At 41.0% G+C, this 18,775-nt stretch overlaps 1 protein-coding gene across 1 annotated transcript; it reads right to left on the bottom strand.

Moving 5' to 3' along the window:
- Positions 1–1,888: 1,888 nt before the first annotated feature.
- ZNF322 (zinc finger protein 322) lies at positions 1,889–17,848 on the bottom strand. The gene is made up of 3 exons (XM_068960470.1): positions 17,811–17,848; positions 16,944–17,032; positions 1,889–6,154 (listed from the first exon to the last, which is right to left on the bottom strand). Exon 3 carries the CDS (start codon positions 5,970–5,972, stop codon positions 4,764–4,766), a length of 1,209 nt encoding a protein of 402 aa, XP_068816571.1. The 5' UTR covers positions 5,973–6,154; positions 16,944–17,032; positions 17,811–17,848; the 3' UTR covers positions 1,889–4,763.
- Between the last annotated feature and the right edge of the window lie 927 nt (positions 17,849–18,775).

Raw genomic sequence — 18,775 nt, 5'->3', positions numbered from 1 at the left:
CCCAGTCAACAACTGATCTGGTTTAAACAGCCTGTTGGCAAACCACGATATGGCCCTACTGCCCCAAACAAACTGTCCTCAAGTGTTCCAAAGCAGCACCAACTTCTCCACCTGGGAGACAGACTCCTTATTTAGAAGAGGTGTGGGAATCGATAGTGAGGAGATCCACTTGGAATTCTGTATAAAAGACTTCTCTTTCTCAGATGTATTAATGCAACTTTTTGAGCCAGGAAATTAAGACCAAGATTCCTGGGTACAAGAGTGTTGCAGAGAGTTTGAAAGTGAGTATAAAAGATAAACACCAGGAGCTACTCCACGAGTCTTCTCTTTTCTTCACTGCTGCTGCTGCTAAGTCGCTTCAGTCGTGTCCCACTCTGTGCGACCCCATAGACGGCAGCCCACCAGGCTCCCCCATCCCTGGGATTCTCCAGGCAAGAACACTGGAGTAGGTTGCCATTTCCTTCTCCAATGCATGAAAGTGAAAAGTGAAAGTGAAGTCGCTCAGTCGTGTCCGACTGTTGGTGACCCCATGGACTGCAGCCTACCAGGCTCCTCCGCCCATGGGATTTTCCAGCCAAGAGTACTGGAGTGGGGTGCCATTGCTGACTTTTCTTCACTAATTACCAGTTATTTGATGTTATCAGTCACTACTGATAGTAGGATCCCTGTATCTCTATTTTTAAAGTGTCCTCTGCCGGGTGGAAAAAGGGATTCTTTCTGCAAGTGTTAACAGCCTTCAGGTTTGCTCACTTTCAAGTTTAAGTCTCCACTTGGGTAGAGTAATGACACAAGCTAACGTTTGGGGCGTGAAACAAGAAAGCTTCAGTTACATTACAAATCCGCCCCACGCCCGTCATCCCAGAAGCAATGTGAACTATTTCAACTCCGGTGGCATGTGTGTGTCCTGGGAAGCACCTTTCCCTTCTTCTACCCTGGAAACAGTGGGCACCATCCCTCCTCTACTTACTTGTGAGGGTGAGTTTTTTCCAGAAATATTTTTCACCACAGCCCAGCATCACTTTAAGGGGGGCTGGGCGGGGGGCGGCAGATAAGCATGAAAGCCACAGGCCTTGAAATTGTACCATTGCCCCTTCCCCTTTTCACCAATCCAAATTTCAGACAACACAAACTGTCTTAACTCTTATTCTTTTCCCACAGTGGGAGCCCCTTAAAACGCTGGGACCTATTCTGTGACAGAGCAAATAGATGTAAACTGGAGCAAACTTTATAATGGGAGGTACACCAATGCCATCATTTTTACCATCTCCAACGAATGGTAAGACAAGGTGAGAGAAAGGTAGAACTGGAGTCCTATGTGGATTCTTCTTACTGGGAATTGAAAGTTCAAAAATTGTCCTTTGAGGGTGTAGCTTACTCAGTTTTTGCTGTCTTCTGAGTTTTAGCCCCACATATGGTTAGTTTAAGCTATTACTCCTCCCCACACTTGGTATGTAATGCAGTGGGGAGGCTCCAATAGGATCCAGTCTACAGCAAAGACAGTAATCCCTTCCAGGTTTCCATTCACCCTCTTTAACATCAAAAATTCCCAGGATCCTATTTTTTAAAAATTCCTGGAATTCGAGCGATGGTCCAATGGCTAGTGTTAGCAGCAGGCCTAAGGGTCACATGAATATCTACTTTATTCTTTTCCCCTAGCTTTACTGAGGTGTAACTGACAAATAAAATGTAAGGTATTTAAAGTATACATAATGATGGCTTAATATATGTACACACTGTAAGGACTCCTGAACATCTGCCTTATTGTAACACAAATGTAAGGGAAATGCTTTTTCTTAGTACAATGGAGGCAAAGATGGAGTTTTCAGAACAATGTTTTTATTTAAGAATTAAGGGAAAACAAAAACATTAAAGCATAGGAATACACTGACTGAATACAAGTGTCTTGTTTGGTCTGAAATCTTGATAAAGTTCCTCTAACTACTTACCTGAGGTAGATTTAGGTTGGCACTCTCTCAAGAGAACCTCCCTCCATTCCAGAAGTTACCTTCTAGTTTTGGTTACAGGCTCCCAAGTGGTCCTCTCCAACCTCAGGTTATTCTATATGAGTAATACCAACACCCTTTTTCCCCCATGGTTAAAAACCCTCAGACCTATTTCATACCCTCAAAGTTTTGGTTGAGGGATGGTCCATCCTTAATTTACTTAAAGACTAGAGACAATTACCAGTAAGATTAGTTGAAAGGGGCAGGTCAGTGCCCCACCAAAGTTACAACGGTGTCTTTCTCCAAGTTCTAGTGACCAACAAGTAGCCATAAGGACTAATTTTCATCACCACCAAGCCATACATCCAATACTATTTTAAGAATTACAACTGTCAAACATGTACTAGTGACAGGCATGATTTTCACCAAAAAGAAACAAATACATCTTGTGTGTTTTATCACACTGAGCAAGTCTTCATGGTGTAAGAGCTAATGAAAATTACTAAAACACATCAGATCAAATAAACTTCCAGGATGTTTTCTCAAAGAAAGAAAAAACAGCCTAGAATCCAATTCCTTATCACTATGAGTTATATCCTCTGACCCTAAGATTATCAAGGTCACCAACCTGTCATTAGGATCAAAGCTTGGAGCCATACACAAGGTGGCAGTGTAGCAGCTGGCCACCCCCATGAGTCCAAACACCAATGCTGCCTAGAGTTCAGGATCTGCTAAGATAAATCAGAGGACTGCAAATATTTATTCACCAGTCTACAGTCCCAAATACTGTAGGACTCTTAAGTATTTCTATTAAAGGTCTTTTAATCTGAGGGAAGGGGGAAAAAACCTCACAAGCATGCATTTATAGATCCCTGGATTAATTAGTGTTTCTGGAGAATGTTAAAGGTAATCATAATTTTACTAAATTGGAGATAAGTGCTTATCCTGAAACCTCTGATGAATGCCAACTTCTTTTCCCTTCTAGCATTTAGAATCCTACTTTACAAGCCAAATGTACACCTTATATTGTGGTGACTTTTCCCCAGAAAGAGTATTCTCTTTCCTTGGCAGATCAAAATAAATGAAAGGTATATCATCATGAGGCTTGGATTTGCTATAAACAGGATGATGGAGTGGGGGAAAAAAAACACTACCAGCTTTTCAGTCAGGATTCTTAAAAATCAGTCATTTCTCCATTAATAACGCATCAGTATGCGTTTTACTCTGTGCTGACTCTGACTTGAGTCTTTATGTCAGCCTTCCCTTAAACACTTTGCAGGGAGTTGACTGAGTATATCTTACCATTGAAAGAAACATGATAAATGAAGTTACAAAAATATGGCAACTAGCAAAATCATAATGATCATCCTGGAATTTGCACTTCTGGGTTGATAACAAACAAATCTCTAAAGCTGAAATTGGGAATACCAGTAATAATCCAAAAGACATTTTAGGGCGAGGACTGAAGGTATGCCGCAATTCACATCAAGTAAAATGCTGAGCATTCTGCCTTCTTAGGAGGTTGGTCCTCCAAAGGGGAAATTCTGGGGAGTGTTTTGATCTAGGATAACTATTCCCTAGTTGTTTAATTCTTTTCACAACCAGCAGAAGGTTCCCATGCTGGTTATCAACACACTAGTCCCCATTCTACCCGAGAATTAGAAAATCAACAGAGGCAAAGTCAATGTACTTCTTTCCCCAACAGTAACACATGCCACATTTTCTATCTCAATTACAGTTCTTTCTTTTATTAAAGTTCCAAATTTTAAAAACTGAAAGTAAAGCAATCATTCAGTGGTTCAGATAAAAGAAAAGCATCTTTACCTGAGTTACCCATCAGGCCTACTCTGACCTGCCCTAGCTCATCCCAGAACAAGTTTCTGGGTATCTAAACAAAATGGTTTGCATGTCGACTCCATTAAAATTCACCTCTACTACAGGGGTCAACTAACTATGAGAACAGTTCTCATACCTATTAAATGTACACAGTCCACAGTGAGACCTCTATAGAGGTCTACAAAATGCTCTCCAGAGTAGTTTCTTTGGGGCCCAATAAGGTAGAGATTTCCTGCAAGGATTTTTTTCCCCCAGACTTAGGGTTATTTATAGGGTCTTTCACTTATACAAGTTCCCTGGTGTACAAGAACTGATCATTGACAGAAGTTTTTCTCATTCAGAGAATTCATAAGGTCCTTCATCAGATTTTTTTTGGGGGGAGGGGTTTGCAAACCCAAGAAGGCTCTCCACTTAATGCTTTTGCCACATTCAAGGCAAATACACAAATTTTCACCTGTATGGCTTCTCTTATGATAGGTAATAGTCACAGTTACGTTAAGAGGCTTTTTTCACTACTGTTGGGGTTTCTTTCCAGTGGGGCTTTCTGACATCCAATGAGGCGTGCATACTGTCTGAAGCACTGTTTCACAGGGCATTAAAAAAATATCATCCTCTGATCTGAATTATCTTGGAATGAGGAGAGGTGAGCACTGCTAGAGAGCTTTCTCACATTCACCGAACTTATAAGTTTCCCACCTATATAAATCCTCTTGTGGATGATCAGACATGAGCTTGGACTGAGGTTTTCCAAAAACTCAGGGCATCTGTAAGTTTTCTCACTGGAGTGATTGATACGGTTCTGTAAAGACAGCTCTCTGGTCAAACCAATTCTCAAGTTCCTACAACTACAGATTTTCTGGTCCCCAATAAAGTCTGAGCTCTGAGGAAAGTCTGAGATTTGCTTTGAGTTCTCCATCTTAAGTGAGTTCTCTTACATTGTAAATATATCCTTTTTTTTTTATGGTATAACAACTTCTTGTCTGGTCAAGACATCTGTGAGGCTTCTGATACATGGGGAGGGCTGAGCTCAAGACCTTTCTCAGCCACATTACAGATATATGGTTTTTCACCGATGTGGATTGTCTGATGTTGAAGAAGGGCTGAGCTCTGATGAAAGCTTTTATCACAGACACTGTATTTATAATGCAGCTCCTCTGTCTGAGTTCTCATTTTCTGTTGGGCAACGAAGTCCATGCCTAAGAGGAAGCCACTCTCACACCCAGACCACTGATGTGGTTTCTCTTCCATGTGAATTCTTTGATGCACAATAAGGTCTGAGCTACAGCTGAAGCTCTTCTCATATTCAAGGCATTTAAAAGTGTGAGTGTGAGTTGCCTGGTGCCTGATGAGGTTGGCACTCCGGGTAAAACTTCTCATACATTCCAAGCATTTATACGGCTTCTCACCTGTGTGGACTCTCTGGTGTACAATAAGGTCGGATTTCTGGCCAAAGCATTTCTCACAGGCACCACACTTATAGGGCTTCTCCCCAGTATGTACTCTTTTATGAACAATGAAGGCTGACCGGTGTCGGTAACTTTTCTCACACTTATTACATTTGTAGGGTCTTTCACCAGTGTGAGTTCTCTGGTGGCTAATAAGATCGGATTTCCCACTAAAAGCTTTTTCACACTCCAGACACTTAAACGGTTTCTCACCTGTGTGAGTTCTTCTGTGCCTTATGAGGTTTGTACTTCGGCTGAAGCATTTATCACACTCACTACACAGATACGGTTTCTCGCCTGTATGGCTTCGCTGGTGGACAAGCAGATCAGAGCTCTGACCAAAATTCTTGCCACAGATATCACATGTATAGAATTTTTTACCTGCATGCGTTCTCTGGTGTCCTGAAAGGGCTAAGTGGTGCCAAAAGCTCTTCTCACATTTGCTACATTTATAAGGTTTCTCGTAACTGTGGATCCTCTGATGTGAAATAAGATCTGAGCTTTGGATGAAGGTTTTCTCACACATATCACATCTATAAGGTTTCTCCCCAGTATGGGTTCTCTCACACATAATAAGAGCTAAGTTTTCACAAAAGGTTTGTTCACATTCAAGGCACTGGTATATCTGATCATCTATTTGAGTAATCTCATGCACATGAATAAAAATCTTTTTACCCTTCTGAGGGCATACATGATATATTTTCCTTTTTTGAGTTCTCTGATTATATCTCTCTTCTGAAGTGTACATTTTCTATGGCTCTCTCCTAGGGAGTTTTCCACTGGTCTTCTTGACCCATCATTTTCTTCATAGTCATTTTCTCGATAAGAACTTGAAAGATACATCTGTCTTAGGCCTTTCAGTCATGAGCAGTTTCTCTTTACAAGTTTCCAGCATCACATGCACTCGTTCTTTATGTGGTATTTACAACCCTGTGAGACAAAGAAGAAATATTATTTATATTTCCATAACTAAAATGTTCAAAATTAAAATTGCTGTAGAAAAGACAGAATTTCTGCATCAAATTCCACAAGTGCGCTACATTTTACAGGGGTTGACAGCAGTAAGGTTTTCTCTTAACTAAAACAAATCAGCAACACATATATGGAAAGTACCAGGTGGAACTGTTTCTTTAATCAACTCAAGTGATCTCAAAACCAGGATTCCTCCTCTCCCCTTGGTTCATCTAAGTAATCAAGACACCTAATAATTAATATGCCTGCTCTTGAGGAAAACAACCCAAAAGGGACTATGACTACCTATGCAGTCCTTTCTGTAGAACGTTTGGAAGAAAATGATTAATGATTATTAGAATTCTCAGTGTAAAGAGAGAGAAAAGTTTTTCTTACTATCATCCTAGCTATGTGATGTTTGGCAAGTTTCTTAATCACTCTGTAGCTAGTTTTTTCATTTATAAAATGGATGAATGATGGGAGTTACCTCACATCATTGAGTTGAATAATAAGTTAATCAGTATTTCATGGCAAGCATTCTGTGTTAGCTCTTATAATAACTATTATGATAAAGAGATCTAAGATTCTGCTTTGATATGATCATAAGAGCACAAACCTTGCTCAAAAATAAAAATGACTGTAGCTAAAGGCCTGGGCTTCAAACCTGTCTTTAATGCCAGGCTTTTCTTTGTACAGTGAAGGGATATGGAACAGGTTTTCTTGTTTTTAGAGGGATGCACATGTATTGAAATACCCAAAGATTGAGCATCTTAAAGAAGTCCTTATACACAGAAAGATCACAATTATATAATTCTCCTTTATAACATTATTGAAAAGGGCCCTGTGCTCAGAGTCTAACCACTCTGCTCTTCCTCCCCAGTAAGACAGACAATCACATCTTCAAATGACTGGGAGATTAAAAAGGAGAGACAGACACAAGAGAGACATTGAGGTCTTTCTGTTGTTGTCATTTAGTCACTAAGTTGTGTCCAACTCTTTTGCAACCCCATGGACTGCAGCCTACCAGGCTCCTCTGTCCATGCAATTGCTCAGGCAAGAATACTGGAGTGGGTTGCTATTTACTTCTCCAGGGGAATCTTCCTGACCCAGGGATTGAACCCTTGTTTCCTGCATTGGCAGGCGGATTCTTTATCACTGAGCTGCCTGAGGTCTTTCTACTCAGGCCCTATCTTCTGTAGCGCTACACCAATAGATAAGCTAAAGATTCAAGCCCAATAGGAAATACAGGAATATAGACTAACAATAAGGAAAACAACGGGCTGATTCAAGGGAGAAAAAGATAAATGTAATAAGCTATTGTATTTATCAACTACCAATGATATACTAAAGAAGAAACAAGAGAAACAGAGGGGGAAGAAACAGGATTTTCCATATCCTTCACACTTAACTCTTTTCAATGATCATTTCATGTTTGACCTCATATATTCAAACCCCCTCCTCTGTCACCTAAGGAATAAAAACTGATGAGTGTGCTTTCTATTTTACTGAGAATATCTAAGGATGGAAAAAAACAAAAACATAAAAAATACTTGCACATGCTCCCACCACAACAACCAACCTCTTGCAAGTGTGGTCATGCACTCCATCTTTCCTTCTGTTACCATGGATGACAAACTGCCCTTGCTCAACCTAAGGACAATCTGTCGGTCGGGGTACTGGATTCCACCCCCTTTTCACCACAAGGACATCACTCCTGCAATTCTATCCTCTCTCTTCTGCAATACCAATTTGTTCTTTTCTATTAAATCATACTAATCAGCAAACTAGCTGTTACCTCTCCTAAAACAAAAGCACCAACAGGAAACTTCTCTCAACCACTTCATCCTCGAGCTACTTTCACTTCTTTGTTTCTCTTTACAGCACAACTCCTCAAAAGAAATCAATCTGTTCATTGTCTTTAATTCTTATCTTAAATCTTATCAAGGTTTCTGGAACATACTGCAAATACTCGCTTTCACTGCTCCAACAAAACTGCTCCTATTAGAACCTACAAGCTCTTAAGAAATCTGACTCCCAGCTACCCCTGACACACTTCCCTGCACTTCTCATTTGTATTGCATGCCAGTCATCCTGCTCTCCTTGCTTTTGTTCAAACAATCCAAGTTCACTTCCATTTCAAGGTCTTTATGCTTATAAGTCTCTCCCTGCTAAAGTGCTCATCCTCAAGATCTTCAAGGCTTCCTTTCTCATCTCACTCTAATCTTTGATAAATTGTCATATTCTCAATAAGGCCATAACTGACCATCCTATTTTAAATTATCACACATCTCCATCCCAGATGACCCACACATGCAACACCCTTCCTCTCGTTTCATGTCTTATTTTTCTCCATAGAACATAAGCCCCTTAAAAGACAAGGATTTTAGTTCATTTCATTTGTTGCTGTTTCTCTAGCACCTGTGACATTGTCTGGCACAGAGCAAGTATGTTCACATATAATGAGGTACTCTGTAGCTGTGAAACAGGATGAAGGTAACTTTTCTGAACTGATGTGGAGCAGTTTTCAGGATAAATTGTAAATTTTAGAAAGCCCTGGTGTAAAAAAGTATGCTATATTTTCTGTAAGAATGAAGTAGAACTTAAAAAAACTACACATGGATCTATTCATTTGGTCAAAAAGAAATTTAGAAAAGACAGAACTAATAAGTTTGGTTATTACAAGGCAGAAGAAAAGGGGTCAAAAGGACAGGAAAGTGAAACTGGTACCAAACGGTGAAGGAAAGAGAGTCATACTCTTCTTTAGTATATATTTTTGTAAAAACACACATTTTAACTTTTTAAACTGTTATATTTCACATATTCAATAAATAAACAGAAAAGCTAGGGGAGAAAATAATTAAAATAGAATTCAAATAAAAACGAAGTCTGTATTTCAAATTAATAGTAAAATCACCCAGGAGGAAAATAACTCAAAAAATTCTGTAATACAGTATTAGAATTATATAAACTCAAACTAAAGATAAAAAGAACTATAAACAATTACGGAACTGTAATTAGCAGGAGTTTTCCCCCATGTTGGTAAAGGTTCACTACTTAATGCACAGACTAGGAATGACAAAATAAGTAAATATAAAGGCAACCAGATGTCTCACTGTCAGATAAGGGAGTCAGAAACATAGAAAAGAGAAAGGCTAGAATGAACTCTGTATCTACAGTGTTTAACTGGAATTAGAAGTATCAGTAGGAAGTCAAGGTTTGAAGTATACACAGAAAAAATAGAAATGTTATTATTTTTTTTAAGACTCCTAATGTCTGCTGAGAGATCACAGAAACAATGAAATCCCAGTAGTAAACGAGCATACCAAGCACTCAGATTTTGGTTTCTAAACACCATTTCCCACGGAAAGGAACCAGGGCTCACTGGAGAAATGGCTAATTTCAGGGTTTAGAAAGTACACAATCAACCCGGAACATCTTGTTGTTCCAGAAAACAAGGAAGTGCTCAAAAAGTGGTGATAATATGCTAAGAGGACCAGAAGCCTCACTGAAGGGGCGGCCACTACACAAATCTGGAACAAACAACATCAAAATAAATACAGACAGTAATAAATTAGTAATACAGTAAGAATCGATGAATCCATATTCATTTAAAAAGTGAATAAATAGTAAAGGAGAAAAGAAAGTTTTCTCCTTTATTAAAAAAGAAGCCAACAATTAAATGTAGATGAAATGATGGAATTAAAAACATCACGTCTCATCAAAAGAAGAGCAATAATTGTTTCAGGCAAAAATACAGTGGATGAAAAGTTTTATGAGAATCAGGATATTTACACAATCAGAATATATCTCCCCACTGCTGCTGCTGCGAAGTTGCTTTAGTCATGTCCGACTCTGTGCGACCCCATAGACGGCAGACCACCAGGCTCTGCTGTCCCTGGGATTCTCCAGGCAAGAATACTGGAGTGGGTTGCCATTTCCTTCTCCAATGCATGAAAGTGAAAAGTGAAAGAGAAGTCGCTCAGTCGTGTCCGACTAGACATTTAATAATTACAAAGACAAAAAAATGTAATTTCACAGAAACCTGGAAGATGCTGTCTTAACTAATGATCAGTTAACATCAGCAATAACAAGATATAAAATTGTCTCCTAATATGACACAAAGAGAGGAACAGAACATTAAACATTGTAACCTGAATCTCATCAGGAGGAAACTCTAGACAAAGCCAAATTGAAGGAAATTCTGCCAAAGAAATGGCTTAAACTTTAAAAAAAAAAAAAAGTCAAAGTTATGGAAGGCAAAATCTGAGGATATGTTCCACAATAAAGACATGACAAATGAAATGGGTGATGGTGGATTGGATCTTGGACAACAAAAATAACTTGTTTTTCTTTTCCTAAAATGACATTAGTGGAACAACTGGCTAAACTCTAATAAGGTCTCAAGATCAGATAATAGTATTATATGAAAGTTAATTTCCTTACTTTGATAACTGTCATGATAATAAAAGAGAATAGACTTGTTTTAAGGAAATAAAAAATTAAGTATTTAGGACAGGCTTTTTCAACTAGCATTCTGGGAAAGAATGAAGATCTATGGAAAATGATTTGAGTAACTATTTTTTTAAATTCTCCCAAAGATGCATATAGCTAGTAGCACTACATGGGAGAGAAGTTAATTCATTAAATACCTATGACTTTAGGACTTAATTCTCTCATCATTTGAGATGAGGCATTATGTCTGTAACTTACTCTCAAAATGTTCAGGAAAAAAAAGGTACACAAAGGTACATGTATGTACAGAGAAGTAAGTAGACAGACTCATAAAACAAATACAGTAAATGTTAACATTTAGGGACTGTGGGTGAAGGGTGTATGAGCATTCTTATATTATTTTACAACTTTTTGTAAATATGAAATTATTTCAAAATTTAAATGTATCTTATCTTGTGTTTTAAAAACATGGGAGCTGAGAGTTGGTATACTACGCCAGCTGAATTTGAATGTTCAAACCCTGGAATCAGATTTTGCTTCGAATTCCCACTATGTTCTTTTGTAGCTATGAGAACTTGGGTAAGTTACTTCCTTTACCTTTTATTTCCCTTTTGATAAAATGAGGAGGATACTATTACATGTCTTAAGGAGTTGCCATGAGAACTAGGATACTGTCAATAAAGGACCTGGCTCAGGATCTGGGTACTCAATTAACAGATGCTCAGTAAATGGCAGGTTCTATTATTTTCTTAATTCCATCTTCAGGGTCACAAAAACCCTAACATTTCTTGAGGTCATCCCCTGTGCCTGTCTCTTATGCACAGTCTTGTTCAAAATGCATTAAGATAATTAACTAAATAATAAAAAATGAAATAATCTGCTGCTGCTGCTAAGTCGCTTCAGTTGTGTCTGACTGTGCGACCCCACAGACAGCAGCCCACCAGGCTCCGCCATCCCTGGGATTCTCCAGGCAGGAACACTGGAGTGGGTTGCCATTTCCTTCTCCACGCATGAAAGTGAAAAGTGAAAGTGAAGTCACTGAGTCGTGTCCAACTCAGCGACCCCATGGACTACAGCACACCAGGCTCCTCTGTCCATGGGGTTTTCCAGGCAAGAGTACTGGAGTGGGGTGCCATTGCCTTCTCCTATAACTCAACCAGTTAATGATTAATATGAGGATTATGCAAAAACTAGAAAAAAAACGTTTACGGAGAAATGTTAGAAGGAAAAGGAAGACTTCAGAATCACAGCTAAGTAAAACTCTGGAGTCATACAAACAGCTACTATAAGACACTGGTTTTCCAGGAGTTTTCCAAAATGTGTACTACTGTTAAGGTCAATAGGAGAGTTAAAAAGCATAAACATACAATTCTGAGCATGGTCACAGCCTGGTAAATGAATTATAATATTCCCTAATTTTATTAGTTCAGGGTGTCATATTTGCCCTAAATAGCCAATAATTTGTGGGGCACTAAGGAAAAAAATTAAAAATAAGGAAACCATTTTCTTATTCATATTTGAGTCTTTCAGATGGATGTCAGCATCTAGAAAATAATATACAGTCTGGCTGTCAAAATTTAAAGTAAATCATGATACTTCCCTAGTGAAAAATATGTAACTGTTTCTACCACACTAACAATAAAACCTAAGGTTCTCACCGCACCACCTAATGTAGTTTTTCTGCCTCCCATAACACCTTAGCATCTTTACACTTGCTCCATCTACCTAGAATGCTTTTCACCCAAGGAAAAGCTCCTTTAGTTGACTCAAGTCTCTGACTGAAAATCATTTCCTCAAAAAGAGGCACATCTTGGCAACTTTAACTAAAACAGCTATGTCCCCTTAGCATGTATTATTTCTCTCCATAGCACTTATCATCCAACTTTGTGGTATTTTATATCTGTTCATTTATTTCTCTCTGTTAGAATATAACTTTCATTATGGTTAGGACTTAAGTCTTTTGTTTACTGCAATATTCCTAGTGTGTAGAATATGTCTGTTGAATGAATGAAAAATATGAATGAATATCAGAACCAAAAGAGTCATCCATCCTCCTCTAAGCCTCAGCAGCAATCTAGGCTAGGCTAACAGCCCTACCCATTTCAAATGGCAAACCAGAATATATCCTTCAAGTCTTAGCTTCAGAGTACCTTATGCTAAGAGGTTTCTCTTATCTCATTCTAGGAAAAGACTGGTTCTCACTTCATGGCTATGGCTAGGATTGGAGTACACAGAACAGCCAGGCTGGCAATAAAAGTCCAAGCAGAAAGGCTGAGTGTAGAAGACCAAGGCCATCCTTACAGTTAAAGGATGTATGCAACAAGCAGATTAAAGTCAATAAAGCACTAACTGTCCGAGGCCAGGGGTGGCGGCCAAGAGGAGCTACCCTGCGTCCCAGGATAGAGGTGGCCAGGAGGAGCCACCCCACGCCCGAGGCCAGGGGTAGTGGCCGGGAGGAGCAACCCCACGTCCAAGGAGCGGAGCTATCCCACGTTGAAGGTCAGGAAGGGCGGCAGTGAGGAGATACCCCTCATCCAAGGTAAGGAGCAGCGGCTGCGCTTTGCTGGAGCAGCTGTAAAGAGATACCCCATGCCCAAGGTAAGAGAAACCCAAATAAGATGGTAGGTGTTGCAAGAGGGCATCAGAGGGCAGACACACTGAAACCATACTCACAGAAAACTAGTCAATCTAATCACACTAGGACCACAGCCTTGTCTAACTCAATGAAACTAAGCCATGCCCGTGGGGTTACCCAAGATGGGCGGGTCATGGTGGAGAGGTCTGATAGAATGTGGTCCACTGGAGAAGGAAATGGCAAACCACTTCAGTATTCTTGCCTTGAGAACCCCATGAACAGTATGAAAAGGCAAAATGATAAGAGTAACTCCCCAGGTCAGTAGGTGCCCAATATGCTACTGGAGATCAGTGGAGAAATAACTCCAGAAAGAATGAAGGGATGGAGCCAAAGCAAAAACAATACCCAGCTGTGGATGTGACTGGTGATAGAAGCAATATCCGATGCTGTAAAGAGCAATCTTGCATAGGAACCTGGAATGTCAGGTCCATGAATCAAGGCAAATTGGAAGTGGTCAAACAAGAGATGGCAAGAGTGAACGTCGACATTCTAGGAATCAGAGAACTAAAATGGACTGGAATGGGTGAATTTAACTCAGATGACCATTATATCTACTACTGCGGGCAGGAATCCCTCCAAAGAAATGGAGTAGCCATCATGGTCAACAAAAGAGTCCGAAATGCAGCACTTGGATGCAATCTCAAAAACGACAGAATGATCTCTGTTCATTTCCAAGGCAAACCATTCAATATCGCAGTAATCCAAGTCTATGCCCCAACCAGTAACACTGAAGAAGCTGAAGTTGAACAGTTCTATGAAGACCTACAAGACCTTTTAGAACTAACACCCAAAAAAGATGTCCTTTTCATTAGAGGGGACTGGAATGCAAAAGTAGGAAGTCGAGAAACACCTGGAGTAACAGGCAAAATTGGCCTTGGAATGCGGAATGAAGCAGGGCAAAGACTAAGAGTTTTGCCAGGAAAATGCACTGGTCATAGCAAACACCCTTTTCCAACACAAGAGAAGACTCTACTCATGGACATCACCAGATGGTTAACACCGAAATCAGATTGATTATATTCTTTGCAGCCAAAGATGGAGAGGTCTATATAGTCAACAGATCAGATGACTGCGGCTCAGATCATAAACTGCTTATTACCAAATTCAGACTGAAATTGAAGAAAGTAGGGAAAACTGCTAGACCATTCAGGTATGACCTAAATCAAATCCCTTATGATTATACAGTGGAAGTGAAAATAGATTTAAGGGCCTAGATCTGATAGATAGAGTGCCTGATGAACTATGGAATGAGGTTCGTGACATTGTACAGGAGACAGGGAGCAAGACCATCCCCCATGGAAAAAAAATGCAAAAAAGCAAAATGGCTGTCTGGGGAGGCCTTACAAATAGCTGTGAAAAGAAGCGAAGCGAAAAGCAAAGGAGAAAAGGAAAGATATAAGCATCTGAATGCAGAGTTCCAAAGAACAGCAAGAAGAGATAAGAAAGCCTTCTTCAGCGATCAATGCAAAGAAATAGAGGAAAACAAGAGAATGGGAAAGACTAGAGATCTCTTCAAGAAAATTAGAGATACCAAGGGAGCATTTCATGCAAAGATGGGCTCGATAAAGGACAGAAATGCTATGGACCTAACAGAAGTAGAAGATATTAAGAAGAGGTGGCAAGAATGCACAGAAGAACTGTACAAAAAAGACCTTCACAACCGATAATCACGATGGTGTGATCACTAATCTAGAGCCAGACATCTTGGAATGTGAAGTCAAGTGGGCCTTAGGAAGCATTATGACGAACAAAGCTAGTAGAGGTGATGGAATTCCAGTTGAGCTATTTCAAATGCTGAAAGATGATGTGAAAGTGCTGCACTCAATATGCCAGCAAATTTGGAAAACTCAGCAGTGGCCACAGGACTGGAAAAGGTCAGTTTTCATTCCAATCCCAAAGAAAGCCAATGCCAAAGAATGCTCAAACTACCGCACAATTGCACTCATCTCACATGCTAGTAAAGTAATGCTCAAAATTCTCCAAGCCAGGCTTCAGCAATACATGAACTGTGAACTTCCTGACGTTCAAGCTGGTTTTAGAAAAGGCAGAGGAACCAGAGATCAAATTGCCAACATCACATGGAAAAAGCAAGAGAGTTCCAGAAAAACATCTATTTCTGCTTTATTGACTATGCCAAAGCCTTTGACTGTGTGGATCACAATAAACTGTGGAAAATTCTGAAAGAGATGGTAAGACCAGATCACCGGACCTGCCTCTTGAGAAATCTGTATGCAGGTCAGGAAGCAACAGTTAGAACTGGACATGGAACAACAGCCTGGTTCCAAATAGGAAAAGGAGTACGTCAAGGCTGTATATTGTCACCCTGCTTCTTTAACTTCTATGCCGAGTACATCATGAGAAACGCTGGACTGGAAGAAACTCAAGCTGGAATCAAGATTGCTGGGAGAAATATCAATCACCTCAGATATGCAGATGACACCACCCTTATGGCAGAAAGTGAAGAGGACCTAAAAAGCCTCTTGATGAAAGTGAAAGAGGAGAGTGAAAAAGTTGGCTTAAAGCTCAACATTCAGAAAACGAAGATCATGGCATGTGGTCCCATCACTTCATGGGCAATAGATGGGGAAACAGTGGAAACCGTGCCAGACTTTATTTTTGGGGGTTCCAAAATCACTGCAGATGGTGACTGCAGCCATGAAATTAAAAGACACTTACTCCTTGGAAGAAAAGTTATGACCAACCTAGACAGCATATTCAAAAGCAGAGACAGTACTTTGCTGACTAAGGTCCATCTAGTCAAAGCTATGGTTTTTCCTGTGGTCATGTATGGATGTGAGAGTTGAACTATGAAGAAGGCTGAGCGCCAAAGAACTGATGCTTTTGAACTGTGGTATTGGAGAAGACTCTTGAGAGTCCCTTGGACTGCAGAGATCCAAGGAGATTAGCCCTGGGATTTTTTTGGAAGGAATGATGCTAAAGCTGAAACTCCAGTACTTTGGCCACCTCATGCGAAGAGTTGACTCATTGGAAAAAACTGATGCTGGGAGGGATTGGGGGCAGGAGGAGAAGGGGACGACAGAGGATGAGATGGCTGGATGGCATTACTGACTGGATGGACGTGAGTCTGAGTGAACTCCAGGAGTTGGTGATGGACAGGGAGGCCTGGCGTGCTGCAATTCATGGGGTCGCAAAGAGTTGGACATGACTGAGCGACTGAACTAAAGCACTATCTATTAATGCTTACTCTATCAGGTCCCAGGCTAGGGATTATCTCATTTATTTTTCAGTGATTACATGGATTATCTCATTTCATCTTTCCAAGATTGTAAAATAGGTATTATGAGGATGTTTGTACCTTACAGATAGAAAAATGATGCTCAGGGCAGTTAAATAACTGAAAACTCACAGCTAGTAAATAGCAGAGCCAGGATGTAAATATCCATCTTCTGACTCCAGGGCTTGCATTGAGTATACTGTCTTTTGTGGGCTGCAAATCAATCATGAAAGAATAATTAAAAGCCTATGGTGAATAAGCATCTTGGAAAGAAGTAGAAAATACACTAACATTGGTAGGCAGGGTTACCTCAGGAGTTAAGAAAGGGTCATGTATCTTCTTTCCAAGTGTCTTCTCCCATTCCTTCTTGTTCTCCTCCAGTTCCCCTCACATGTCCCCTAAAACTCCACCATGTATATAGAAACACAGTTTGCTATGCTACTTACCATAACAAGAAAGACTCAAGACTGTCTTCCTTTTGGCTCCAAAAGGTCTCCAGTCCATAGTTACTAACGATACTCAATTCTTCCCTCTCCTGGAGGAAAAGTCAAAAATGTAGAAATTTAAAATTTTTGTGAAATTTAAAATTTTTCTGGCGCTGGACATCTAAAAATTGGTTCCCTTTACTTCCCAGTCTGGTCAATATCTTTCAATCATAACTTACCTCTTCCCACCTCTCCTCACATTGTTTTCTCCCAGAGAGCTCTAGACAAAATATTGAGAGTCCTGGGTAATGACTAACTTCATAATAAAGCCCTGAATCCTGTTCTACTTGTTTCAATTTTTCGCCTCTGCTAAGTGTATTATCTCAAATTCTGAGGTCAATAACCCATTCTTCTACCACTATAAACCTCCAGATACAGTTGATAAGTGCAAATGACAAACTTGTATATAATGCCGGTTTCCAATAATAATTATGGGATGATTAAACCCGATTCCTCTGCATACAGACTGGATGAAACATGACCGATCTCTGCCTTAAAGATGGGGATGGGCGGTGGGTGGAAAACTCCATTCAACGTCCTTGTTTTTTTTCCCCAGAGTGAAAGATACAGATCGCTTAGAAAAGTGCCCAGCAGTGTTTACTATTATTATCTCCAGGAACCATAGTACTATGCTTATCATCTTTCAACTTTTCATTGACTGCCTTTCAGTCCGCCCTCAGGGGGGTTTCCAGACCCTGCACCGTCACGAGGAACAGAGGCCGCTCCTATCAGGCAGAGGCCGAAGGGTCTCCAGTCCCGCCGAACCCCTCCACACATCCTTGGGCCTCGCAGGCCATGCCCCTCCCAAGCCCCGCGGCCCGCGCTTACCCCGGCTGCAGCCGGCGCCGCCCCTCTGCCTGGGAGGGCACTTCCGGTTACTCTCCGGACACTCGGGGTTTGGCTTTCCCTGCGGCCGCAGGCTTCGGACGGTGAACCTAAGGGCCCACCTTCGGGAAAAGAAGGAAAGCAAACCTGGGAGGCCGACGAGAGCCAGGAGCATCCTTCTTTGCGCGGCTGGGCGAGGGTAGCTGGGGCCAGGGCATCCAGTGTGCGATTAAAGGGCCAACAAGGCCAGCTAGCTTCCCGAGCCCTTTCAGCCTGGCTGGGAAGCGGCCGGCGCAGCCCCGCCCCCGAGAATCACATGATCTCCCTGGTTCCGAGACCAGGGCGCTCCATCCCCGGCCTCTGGGCCAATAGGGACCGAGCCTTTGAAATGGGGGGCGGGGCCGTGGGGCGCCTGCGCTCCAGGGACTGTGGTGTTTCCGGGCGGAGCTGAAGAGGACTCTGCTTAAGGATACCTTCTGACTCTTTGGAGGTATGCTGGGTGACTAGAGGAGCCCACTGCCAGCTTGTCTAAGAAGAAGCAACCCTGTTTATATTACAGTTTCCGACTTCTGTTCTTTCTTCAAGGCTGTTGAAAGAGAACTGTAAGCCAGAGTAGCGTCACAAGAGATGGATGCCTGCGACCCTGGGGAAAACACCCGGGAAGGATCTGAAAGAAATTGAGGCTCCCAAAGCACAGTGGAAGCGTTCCGTCATCTAAGATGTGGCCAGAGAGATGGATGAAATGCTTTACAGAGCGGGTAGTGTTGGCTTTGTGTGGGTACAGGAAACTGCAGAGGAGGATAGAACTGCTGTGATTGTAGGAGGTTTCCCAGTCCTTTATGATTGTGCTCCAGGACTGGAATCAACTTCAGTAATCACATGTTTGGGTTGGAGCAGAAATGAGTTTTCTTTCAGATTGAAGTAAATGTATCTATATCTACATCTCCCCCTGCTCAGTTGTTCAATGA

The sequence above is a fragment of the Capricornis sumatraensis genome, chromosome 22 (genome assembly GCF_032405125.1).
Source record: "Capricornis sumatraensis isolate serow.1 chromosome 22, serow.2, whole genome shotgun sequence".
NCBI classification, from domain to species: Eukaryota; Metazoa; Chordata; class Mammalia; order Artiodactyla; family Bovidae; genus Capricornis; species Capricornis sumatraensis.
The sequence above is the reverse complement of the archived record's forward strand: the minus strand, read 5'-3'. Positions and strand labels throughout refer to the sequence as shown.

What these genes read in the sequence shown, in the direction of transcription:
- ZNF322 (XM_068960470.1), bottom strand. Translation starts at nt 5,972, where the DNA reads ATGTACACTTCAGAAGAGAGATATAATCAGAGAACTCAAAAAAGGAAA.